At 40.8% G+C, this 12,094-nt stretch overlaps 2 protein-coding genes across 2 annotated transcripts; both read left to right on the forward strand.

Moving 5' to 3' along the window:
• Positions 1-1,929: 1,929 nt before the first annotated feature.
• Positions 1,930-3,298, forward strand: LOC148730656 (uncharacterized). The gene is made up of 3 exons (XM_088761706.1): positions 1,930-2,348; positions 2,534-2,689; positions 2,758-3,298. Exons 1-3 carry the CDS (start codon positions 1,939-1,941, stop codon positions 3,017-3,019), a joined length of 828 nt encoding a protein of 275 aa, XP_088617832.1. The 5' UTR covers positions 1,930-1,938; the 3' UTR covers positions 3,020-3,298.
• A 7,132-nt stretch (positions 3,299-10,430) lies between these two features.
• Positions 10,431-11,753, forward strand: LOC148730657 (beta-4C adrenergic receptor-like). The gene has a single exon (XM_088761629.1). It carries the CDS (start codon positions 10,532-10,534, stop codon positions 11,513-11,515), a length of 984 nt encoding a protein of 327 aa, XP_088617755.1. The 5' UTR covers positions 10,431-10,531; the 3' UTR covers positions 11,516-11,753.
• Positions 11,754-12,094: the final 341 nt, after the last annotated feature.

Consider the following 12,094-nt stretch of genomic DNA (forward strand, 5'->3'; position numbering starts at 1 on the left):
GATGTGTCTGTAAAGCCCGCTGCTTAGTAAATACGTCTTGCACGACCGTGAGTTCGCAAAACAGTTTGGAAATGTTTGGAAAAAGCTTGCACAGCACTTATTGTTAGAAGCTATCACAAATGAATAGCAAATGGATACAAGGGTACTCATCGGAAAAGATTTATTCCAGCAATATATGCTAATGCTGTGCCCTAAAACAACAATTATGGATTGTTAAATTACGGGAACAAAGCGTCATATTCAGAGGCAGTAATTGTAGTCTCCTCGAGTCTCTTATCTCTTCGGCACACCTTTAATACACAAACGTGGATTAGCTTCAAAGATATTTCTAGACAGAACAACAACAAAAAGTGAAATCAGTGTTTCGCTATCACACAAGACAGAAGGTGATTTCTTTCCTTTCCAGACAAGAGCAACTTTTTTTTTTTAACAGTTTGTGGCAAATGAAATAGTTCCAATGGAAAAAGGTCGCTTTCCCCTGATTCAATTCCCTAGTCCGATAAGAAAAGGAAGATCGAAGGCTTCCTACCATACTCCTTTTTTTCTTATCAAATAAATTTTTTGATCACAAGCCCCCCCAAGTGGTTACCTCTTGAGTAATGTCTCAATTAACTAATTATCACTCTACAGTGCCTTTGATATTGACGTGAAGCCCATTCATGCACGTTACAGAAAGAACTCGAAGTCAAGTAGATCAGAAATACCTGGTAGGTTCATGAAATGTTTGAGACGCATTCGTATGGATTTGACACCCGGGATTTGACCAAGACATACAATGAATTAATGCATTATCACGACAGGCGATAAATTTATGTTCGTGGAGACCATCTAATAAGCCACTAAAAAGAAATAAACTTTATGTCTGAAGTTAAATGTAAAAAAAAAAAACCTTAATGTCTGAATCTATTAAAAAATTTAATCTCAATCATTGCAGTCAATAAATTACTTTTATCGCAATCTATAGGGGAAACATTCAAGTAAATAAATGTTTTTCTTTTTGCTACAAAATCAGTTGTATCCAGGAGAGCAGTCAGTGTAGAGACATGTCTATTTAAAGGCAGTGGAAACAGCGTAGATGATCCTATTACCATTGCAGACTCTCCCGTGAAGCAATCGACCGGAAACAACTATTTAGGCTATTCTGGCCAAGCCAGGAATACAGTGAAGATGAAAGCCATGACCAGATCTACAACATCTTCCACTTACTACGGAAAAGCGCTAGCAGGTTCTTCTCTTCTTAAGAAAAAGAAGTGTAAGCTAGAAGTTGAATCATCGTCCACAGAAAGCGAAGACAGCAAATTTTTAATTTTTATTTTCACTTTATTTTTACTTTTTTAATTAATTATTTTTTAATTATTTATTCAAACTTATTATTTTTAATTATTAGATATTTTTTTTCAATTTATTATTTTTTGGTCATTCCGGGAATTCCGGGTATTCCGGCAGGCAATTCCGGCATTCCATATTTTCCAAACTACCGCCAAAACGATTTCTAGAAATGCTCAATACATTATCGCGTTTAAAAATCCTAGAGATAACATTGGGTTGCGAAATTTACTGTTGCAAATGTATCCCACGGGCTGGCAAACGGAAGACCCACTGGTCTAAAACGAAGATCCATTGTTCTCAAAACCTTTTTTTCAAGGAAAGGCTATACACTAAGCTAAAATGCCCTCATTTCTGTAGCGCATAAATTAAAATGTCATCTGAGCGCGCGACCAACTTGACAGTTACGTTATCTCAGTCGGTACAACACGTGTCAAATTGTGTAACGCAATTAAATTCTAAAAATATATATAAATATACGTTTTAGTGACATTTTTGGCATATTTTGTCGTCACAAATATTCTATTTTCCAAATGTATAGTCTCCTTTTTCACATTACCCAAAATACCTTGCGCTTTGGGGGGTAACTTTGAAGCCCGCGTTACAAGCAAAATGACGGCTCCAACTAAACAAACGGATTTAAAGCTACCAAATTGTTATAACGATGCTTCTAAACTCACGAAACCAAGGCTTAAGGAGGTTTGTAGAGCCCTCTCTGTAGATTTTGAGAAAAATTTCGGGAAGAATGCGCTCGTAAACATTGTTTGCAACGCTTTAAATCTGTCAACATCATCCACGACCACTACAAAGACCGAGAACCAGTCAGCTTGCTGGACTTTACCAACCAGAGCTTATCTACAGAAGCAAAAAGAATGGAAGAAAGACTTAACAGGCATACCAATGCTCATGGATGAGTCAATGGTCACGTCATATTTAATTGGAGTTGGTTATGAAGAGCAAACTGTGCGAAAATATAAGACACTTCGTGCATGGGAGCACAAGCAAGATGTACATTCTGTCAAGTAAGTCTATGTTTTATGTTTGATTATAAAATAATGCAACTACACTTCAAGTAAGACATAATAGCATGTCTGAGAAAATAAACCCGTATTTAAAGTTAAATTGCAACATTTTAGATAAATTGAAACTTTGTCTTTATTCTGTCTCATTATAGTTTTGACCTTTTCTTTACTGTTTTGTGCTTTAGAGTTCATTTGCTGCCCGATTTCCCAAATCTTTGGCCTCTTAGAGGAATCTGCAACCCGTCATTCTCAACTGATCAGGAGGAAAGCAAAGTGATGTATGTTGTACTGGAAACCCAATCAAGCAAACCAGTGTTTTGCCAATGCACATGCACAATTGGGTAAGCTGTATTTATTAAAAAAAATGTCATATGAAATTGATTACTTAAATTTAGCATTTGTTTTCTAGGTTGAGAGGGGACTGTAGCCATGTGGGAGCTATTCTCTTTACCCTGTGTGATGTAGTAGCTGAGGGAAAACAGCATCTTCCACCTGACCCCACCTGTACTGATCTGCCTTGTTCATGGTCAGATCCTAAAGGTATCCTGAAAATTAACTTTATAATATTGTGGATTATTATTCTATTATATGCTGGGATTTATTTTCTATTTTTCAAATTCATTTCTCTTTTGCCCATTTTACAGGTTACCAAGTTGAACCTGTCATTGTAGAGGATATCAACTTTTATAAGGCCAAAGTAGGTAAAGAAGCACCCACAAAGAAATTCCATCTGTTGACCGTTACTTATCATGTTCAAAACTGCACTTAAATGAGCTTGTCCACAGATATATACGGGTGCAGGTGCAGATATGGTAATTACATGTATTGTGGTTGGTGGGTGTGAATAACGAGGTGCAAGTGTGTAGGTGCTAATTATAATAGTTGTGCAACACCCTCTCTCTCCTGGAAAGAGGACTGATAAATAAATGAAGAAGTGTAGTAATCAATTATAGTTCAGTTTATCTCGCTTGTGAGCCTACATGACATAGTCTTTGAACCTTGACGGCCGTTTGCGAGTCCTTTGTGAACGGCGAAGTCTGCACTCATCTGCACTAGATTGCGCGCTTTCTGATTCCATGTGTGGACGGCGAAGTCCGCCTTCTCCTCGAGGTAGTCTGCTCTCTAGCACCATTTGCTCAAGGTCAGCTGGTTGTCTTTCCTGCTCCTGTTCAGAGTGTGTGGATGCGATTTCAAGCTGGTCCATCCCGGTGGTGTGTCTTTCAGCTGGCTCCGTTCTAGCCTCTCGGATTTGGGCATGGTTTCGTCGAGTAGGTCCCATTGCCGTCTTGATCACGCAGGATCTCGATGTGGGTTGTTCGATCACCTCCCCGTAGATCCATGGCTGAGACTTGTTTGTTGGTCGCGGCTTGAGAAATACCTTTTCTCCTGGGGCAAATGGTTTCAGTGGGCCTGATGCCCTCTTGTTGTAATGGGCTTTTCATCAGGCTCTACTTTCTTCGATGTTTCTCATTACAACCTGACCTGATGCGGCTTGTGGGATTAGCTGGCTTGCTGCAGTTGGGATGATGTCTCGAAGTTTCCGAGACATGAGTGTAACTGCCAAAAGGCGTGTCCTTTCGTGGCCGCTTACAGCAATGATTTCAAACGCTCGATAGAGGAAGAGGTTTGAACTAATAAAGAACCAACAAAAATACAAGTTTACAAAATGCAGAAATATAAAACTGAAAGGGGGCTGAAGCAAACGCGATGAACATAATAACTAGGAACTTACATTGTATCGGCGCTGTAGGCCGCAAAAAAGGGCAACTAAACCAGATGTTCTCTCGGTGAAATCAACGATGAAACTAAAAAGCTAGAATATTACAACATGTAAATTATAGCGAACGCGGGAAAGAAAAACAAAACGTATTCCCGAGGGAATGCTAATAAACTGAAATAGAATGCAAAGAATGCTAAATTCTACAATGAGTCGCTGTGCTGGTGAGTACTGGTATCCCTGTTGTGGCGTGCTTCGATAGGCTAGAAGAGCCAGATATGGGTCCTCAAAGTAGGATTTTTTTCAGAATATTTTTCGCAATCTTGACTGCAGATTCGGCTTTGCCGTTTCCCCGACTGTGGTAGGGAGATGATCTAACGCTGGTGAATCCGTATTCACGTGCAAAGCGTGCGTATTCGTGGCTGACAAACTGCGGACCGTTATCTGTCACGCATTCGTCGGGAATGCCGTGACGTGCGAAGTTTCGCTTCAAAGCTCGTATGACTGCAACGGCTGATGTGTTTTTTAAAGGCTCAAGTTCGATATAGTCACTGTAGTGGTCCACAAGCACGAGGTAGTTACTGCCATTTAGTTGGAACAGATCTGCACTCACTCTTTCCCATGGCCGAGACGGTATGGCATGTGACTGCATGGGTTCCTGGGGCCGTTCACTTAAGTACTGAGAACACACACCGCATGAGGAGCATGTTTGCCTGATTGCCGCTTGCATTCCCGGCCAGTATACGGATTCCCGGGCTCTTCGTATACTACTGTCGGCGCCTTGGTGTGCTTTGTGTATCTTCTGTAAGAGCTTGGGTCTGAGTGATGCGGGAACAGTGACTTCATGAGATTTGAAATGCACTCCATCATATACTGAAATCTCATCTCTGAGGTCCCAGTATGCTCTGATTTCCTCTGGTACTTCACTCTTTTGGCGGGGCCAGCCACCAAGCACAATGTTGTTCAGTGTCATCAGTGATGGGTCTTTCTCAGTTTCCTTTCTGATCTGGTTCATTGTACCGGGTTTGACAAGGTTTGCTGACAGATCCATTTGTGTGAGATTCACACGAAACACATCGTAGTCTTGCGTCATTCTGGAGGTGGACTGGGTTCCCCCATTGAGAGGTGCACGAGACAGAGTGTCGGCCACGAAGAGCTCTTTTCCTTTCTTGTACTGTACAGTGAATTGATAGTTCTGAAGTCTCAGCATCATTCTCTGAAGCCTGCGTGGAGCTCTGCTCAGAGGTTTTTTGAAAATTGTCTCCAGAGGCTGATGATCAGAGTGGAGGATCTACCATGATGTTGGCCATGGTTTCTAATAATGCCACTTGCCACGGCAAGTGGCATTATTAGAAACCACCTTTTTGTTCATTTTGCGGATCGCCGATTCTCAAAATGCCTGTTGCTATGTCAATGGTTCTACTGTCAAAGCTATTGCGACTTCCTTGACGAGAGATGGTCTTGGCCTTAAACCTGGCCTTGAGTTTGATGAAAGAAGGAAGGTTCTAGTTGGTTCAACGAATAAAATTGATATTGATTTTATAAGAAAGAATCCTGTACCCAATCCTTCGGAACTAAAACAAAGTATGATTAAAGATCCAGACATTTCACTTGTTACAACTATTGATAGAAAGATAAGCCTTCCCGTCGGAGTCTATTACGAAGCCGCAGATCAATCTGGAAAGGAAGTGCTGGCTGAAGTTGAAGAAATTGCTCGACATTTACAAACCTGTCTTGCCTGTCTCGAAGCCCAGTCAAAGTCCAGTAATTCTATCTTAATTTCAAACTGCGGCTGTACGTCTCGCTGTGTCCAAGGTGAAGTTTGTCATAAATGCAAAGGAAATGGCTTTCAAACCGTTGAACGGCCACTCCGCCCTTGTGACAAATGCTGGTCTAAAGGCAAAAAGTGCGTTAAGTTTGTAATAACTAGTTACTCATCAGACTGTGAGCAAAGAAAACAAAACAGCTTTGGAAATTGTGCAGTCAAGGAAGGAAGACAAAGATGAGCCTAGACAATTAAACCTACGCCTTACTAAGGGAACTCCAGATGCAGTTCATGTTGGAAAATGTCTGAAGGGAAGCCTGGCTAACTGGTGGCTTTTTATCGATGACTATCTTGTAAACTTAGAAATGCTGCGTACTCTTCGCCAAGACTACAAGTCAGAGACCGGGAAAAAACTGAGACAAGAGTCTGTTAGAGACCGGGATAAGATGTCCACCGATTCAGTTGCAGAAATCTTCAGTGAAGATGTTTTTCAGTATTGGAATCTGTCCAAAACCGATGCGATGATATTGTTTACACACTTGTACCAGAAAAACATCGATACACTGCTGACAACGAAACAAACACCTTCAAACTTCCTGTCGACCTGGTGAAAGACACAGAAGACATGAGTAAATTGTATGTTGCTGATAGCCAGAAAGGAATGCTTTCTGAAGTTCGTCTTCATTACCCAGCGTCAGTGAAAGTAGTAGCAACTGGTTACACCAATCCTATAGCAGTGGCAATGGTTCACGGAACTGTCATTGTTTCCGAGAGAAAGGGAAATGTTTACTGCCTAGACCTGCATTCCAAGTTGCTAGTTAAGGTTGGGGCAATGAAAAAGGCAGAGGTGGAAGCATTTGTCACCAGACATAAACTACACGTTGATTACGAACATATGCATGGCCAACATCATGGTAGAGAAGAGTTGAAATCTTTCATAACTGTTTTTCTACAGAGTAACAAGAAAAGTGTGACCAGCTGGGGAACAAAGCTGGATCTGGAACCATGCTTGAAAACACCCGTGGCAATGACCAGCTGTGCTGATGAAATTCTTTTCATTGCTGACGCTGGCAACAAGAAACTGGTAGAAGTAAGAGTAGAGAAGGCTGACTTAAAGCTAGAGTGCAATGTGCGAACGGTCTTGAACCTAAAGGAGAACGTTAATCCGACTGGACTGTGTGTCATTTAGGGCCAGCAGAAGCCGTTGCTTGCTGATTCCGGTACATTTGGGGGTCTGGTCGTTCTAAACCTAGAAGATGGTACAACACAACAGCCCTTACAAAACGGAAGCTCCTTGTGCGGCAAATTCGTGGTGTGAGTTTGAATTGTCATTCAGTCATTTTCACAAATACTACATCACACACGTTGACACGGTTTTCTCTTGAAGGATTTGACTTAGATGGCAAGAAAGAGGTCGAGAAAGTGAACACAATCATTGGTAATGGCACGAGTGGAGCAGAGGACGAGTTCACGGATGTAGCAAGAGTGTAACACCCAACAGGGATAATTTCTGAGAACGGAACAACATTTTTCGTTGACGCAGGCAGCAAAAGGGTCAGGCTTATTACAAAGATATCGGCTTTGATAAAGTATGTCAGAGTAATGGAAGACATTTATCGTGCGTTCCATATTCATTCTGATATTTTAGGTCATGCTGAGTTGCCATCTCTCTTAAAAGCTGAGCAATGCATCGAGAAAGCGGAAAAAACCCTGATGCAGATACTTAAAAATGCCAAGGCCAAGTTTAAAGTTTCTGGGACGATGCAAGGGCCTAAGGGAACCCCAGCTGAGAAGACAGTCGCCTCAGTAACTTTCATCAAGAACTCCCTCCACCGCCTCCGAACGCGATTAAGTAAAGAATGTCCTCATCTGCTCGAAGTTATTGATGTAAGAACATTACTTGCACTCGTTAACGAGTATTTCAGTAGTGAAATGCGACAGGTGACAGACACACCGACTGTGCTGGATTGTGCGATGAATTTCGTTGAGGTAGCAGATGAGACCTTAAAGAGAATTGATTGTCCTGGTTATATTTGCTTCACTCGGGAGAAACAACACTATGAGCTACCATCACAGTTTTCAATCAAGTGCGAAGACTTACTTCCGGTGCCACGAGAGCCAACTACGTTCCTGAATAAAGAGGACATCAAACGCCTTAAGGATTAGAGAAATGAATTTGGACGAGGGGTCAGGCAACAGTCCGTGCGAAAGTCTTTCACGAAAGACAAAGCTGGCACTCTCCCCTTCTATATGTACACTTCAGAGGATACACATGACAGCACCGAGGAACAAGCTCTTACACCAATACAGGAGCTTTTTAAGGCTGTGAGTTCTGAAAAGGTGGCAGATACACCAGTGCATCCATCAGGTACTAACTATAGAAGCGATGTAGACCCGTACCCTTGCCTGGGTATGATCACAAGACGTATCAGTCATCACATACTGGAATTTACGCAATCAAATGCAAATCCAACTTTTTCTCCATCTTCATTTCACGTGCGATAGACGCAAATGATTTCTTTGGTACTGCATGTGTCATAATAGATGAAAGCTGTTTTGTCTTCGAAACATCTACCGACGAAGCAAAATGCAAGAAAAGTGACGTTATTTGTGAAATTGGTGAATATTCGATACCGTATTCAACGGTCGTTTAGAGCTAACTTAAGAAAGATTTTGCCATATCTTTTCAGACTGCCGAGGGGAATATGAAACAAATGAAACCGAAGAAAATCAAGAATGTTATCTTGAATCGGAGGAAGAAGACGCTCTAACCAAAATTTGGAGTAGGAAGAGGTCAGTGTGGCCTCCCCGGCGCGTGGAAGACTTTTTCTAACCGTAAATGTTAAGAGACGATTTCAACCCATCAAATCCGATAACCCAACAGGTCCGATAATCGGTCGAACAAGACTGTTCAATCATGCTTCACTGGCAATTAAACTGAACGCTCAAAATGCAAACGGTTCAACAATTGATGTACTAACTACGAATACTTAGTCCTACTTACATCAAAAAGGGAAAGCAAGCACGAATACAGAAGAAGCAAACTCTAAACGTTACGTTTACCTCTTGATTTTTTCATTTGATTTTGAATTGGCAACAGCTATTACATCACATAGTGAGCTGAGACTTTTGTCTCCATGACGAGATGTCAGAAGCGACGATCAAACAGTGATAACCCGGTTAGTGAAACTTAGTTTAGTAAGAAAACTGACCAGTAGTAGCTTTCATCGGGAACTAATGATCCCCAGCCAAAACAAAGGCCAGCCGAAATGAACAAGAATATTAACTTTTAGCTCTGCTTGAAAGTTAAACCCGGGTTTCTGATCCTCTTTATTAACCTGAAGACGGGAGCAATACAATGGAGGGCGGGAGTCGGGAGGCAAAGGGGCACACAAGTACGGGAGGCGGGAGAGCGTGGCACGGGAAGCGGGAGACTCCGACCCCCCTGTCCCCCTGTCACCCCCCCCCCCCACAATAGACAATTGTGCGTCCATAAAAAAAAGTTTTGTGTAAGTCAATTGAACGTAAAGGTGGCTAAGGCGATCTTCAATCAAGGAAATGTGCGAAATCGTTGAATGGCTCGCATGATACTAAGATTGAAGATAATTCTACGAGATGTTTTGAATAACAACCATCTACGACAGTTTTGTCAAACAAATGACATCGCTATTGTAGAACGAAAGGATCTAACAACAAACATATGAAATAACATATGAAATGTTTGATTTATCATCTACGGGTTTATGTCGAATTAATTTGATGGCCTGCTCCCAGTTGGCTTGTTAGCTCAATTGGTAGAGCGCTGCACTAGTATCGCAGAGGTCAGTGGTTCGAGTCCCGTACAGGCCTGAATTTTTTTCAGGTCTGATTTTCACTATTGCTTAAATAGTGCTTTACTGCGAAGGATCGTGCACATATACGAAAGGATCTAAATTGAAAATCTATTGTGGTAAGTGCAATAGCGCATAGACAAAATGGAGATGTGTTGTTAACAATCAAAAAGACAATATTATTAAGCAGGCAACTAACTCAAAGTTTGTGAATGAGTTAGATTTATTAACTGAGCTTGTAGGTCAAAATGTTTCTTTGCCTTCCTGAAAGTTATTGCAATTAATTTTTATGCATAACTTAACATCAGAAAGTAAACGCAATTTTTATGTATAACTTAACATCAGAAAGTAAACTCAAAGCAGTGCAAATCAGCCTTGCGTTTTACATAGACTTTATAAAATTAACTGATTAGATCCGCTAAACACGGTGGGCCTTAAGATTAAATACTTTCTTGTAACTTTTCAAGTATCATCAGTCTTTTTGGTGCTCTGTTGCGCATAAGGCCTTGATACTTCTCTTCCATGTCCAAGAAACTTCCACCTCCTTCTCCTGACTTCTATGCTGATTGGCGCGGATCCGGTTTCTTTTTGTAATTCCTCCTTTGAAATGGTGTACGGCCAAATTTTTTTCGAGTATAGTACTCAATATTTAGTTGTTCCAATTTTGGCTTCTGACGTATCTGAATTATACGTCATTCATCAAGTGTTGTTTTGAGTAATTTCCGTGATTTCAGTTTCGGCGTTAGTGACAATTTGTGGAAGAAAAGCACATCAATATAGATGACGATATTGTGATTGCGGAAGTCACAAAAGACCACTTACCTTATATTCTAATGTGAATCGAAAAGCTTAGTTTCGTCGATGTGTATTGATGGATACGTCAAATGGAACACATCCTTCAGAAAAAGTTAACTGCCTTTTTCTGGAAGTGATCTTGCTCCACGCTAGCCATAAACCATTGTACATCTCGACAGTGATTACGAGCGTAATAAATGCCATAGGGTTGGTGTTCGTAATCGTTGGAAACAGCATCATTTTAACAGTTGTACTTCGGACGACAGCTTTACAAACTTGTTCAAACCTTTTCCTTGGAAACCTGGTTTTATCTGATTTATTAGTTGGGGCCATGGTGCAACCTCTCTTCATTATTTACAAAACAGGAGAAATACTAGGAAAGTATTCATGCGTTGCGCATGCATTGTTTTCAACATGTGCTTGGCTTTGTGCTGGAGTATCTTTCCTTACTTTAACAGCTTTGAACTGTGAAAGACACATTGCTATCTTCGCCCCTCTAAGATACAAGACATTGGTTACAGCGCGGAGCGTCAAAAAGATTTCACTTTTCATCTGGCTACTCTCGCTCTTATTAGTTTCTTCGCGTTTCTACGGGCTCAGCAGCATCGCCTTTTACGCAATCAGTTGCGCAATCGTCGTCATTAGTTTGGTAACATTTCTCGTCATTTCGGTCAGAATTCATTTTGTTGTTCAACGCCATCGAAAGCAAATTGCGGTGAGCCACCCAAGTGAAATAAAAAGTTGGCGAAGGCAAGCTCGTGAGGCGGGACGCGCAAAAAATGTAGCTTGGCTGACTTTAATCTTCTTCGCTTGTTACTTGCCCACCTTAATAATAATGATAACCTACACTATACTTGGATACACCGTCGAGTTGAAAACAGTCTATCTTTGGTCTGATACGTTGGTCTTCATCAATTCCTCTTTTAACCCTGCAATTTATTGTTGGAGGAACAAAGGTATTAGAAAAGCTGTATTCAAAGTACTTAATCTGAAACGGAAGGCTTCTATTCAACCGCGTGAACAGGATTATCCAGAAGGTTCGAAAAGTGCGGTTGTGTAATAGACAATGTTGGTGATAAAATATCAAAATATTAAACGCAGTTGGGTAAGTACTGCCACATCAATATAATTAGATAAGAATGTAGGAATTCGCGGAGCTGAGAGTGATTTGTTTACTGGAAAGATAAAGGAAAGGACAATGTAAAGGTGAAATTTACTTCTCAGGAGGGCTTTAGAAAACACATTTTGTTACATACATGTTCACAATACTGAATAAACACCAAAGATATTGAATACCACTAATGCTGACCTTTTTCTGACTGAGTTGCGACCTAACACTTTATTCCTAGAATGAATGAATGTTTGCTGCACCTGAAGATGATAATATGATAAATAAACGATAATATGTTCATGTTGTCCTTCGGCAGCATTGTTAAAGTATACAAACTGTTCGAATGAGGCCTTAAACTACTACAAAAAGTAAAATTTTTTAAAAATCCAAGCTTTCGCGATCAACGACATCATTCCTCGTGATGCCGTTGATCGGCGAAAGCTTGGATTTTTAAAGAATTTTACTTTTACAGCTGTTTAAGGCCTCATTCCAACAGTTTGTATACCATAAATAAACGACTTTGTCAAA

This window comes from Stylophora pistillata, chromosome 5 (genome assembly GCF_964205215.1).
Source record: "Stylophora pistillata chromosome 5, jaStyPist1.2, whole genome shotgun sequence".
Classification (NCBI taxonomy): Eukaryota; Metazoa; Cnidaria; class Anthozoa; order Scleractinia; family Pocilloporidae; genus Stylophora; species Stylophora pistillata.

Bases quoted from the DNA above. Each gene is read 5' to 3' on its own strand.
- LOC148730656 (XM_088761706.1), top strand. From the start codon at position 1,939: ATGACGGCTCCAACTAAACAAACGGATTTAAAGCTACCAAATTGTTAT. The intron at 2,349-2,533 runs GTAAGTCTATGT...TTTGTGCTTTAG, and splicing joins CAAGATGTACATTCTGTCAA to AGTTCATTTGCTGCCCGATT. The intron at 2,690-2,757 runs GTAAGCTGTATT...TTTGTTTTCTAG, and splicing joins CAATGCACATGCACAATTGG to GTTGAGAGGGGACTGTAGCC.
- LOC148730657 (XM_088761629.1), top strand. From the start codon at position 10,532: ATGGATACGTCAAATGGAACACATCCTTCAGAAAAAGTTAACTGCCTT.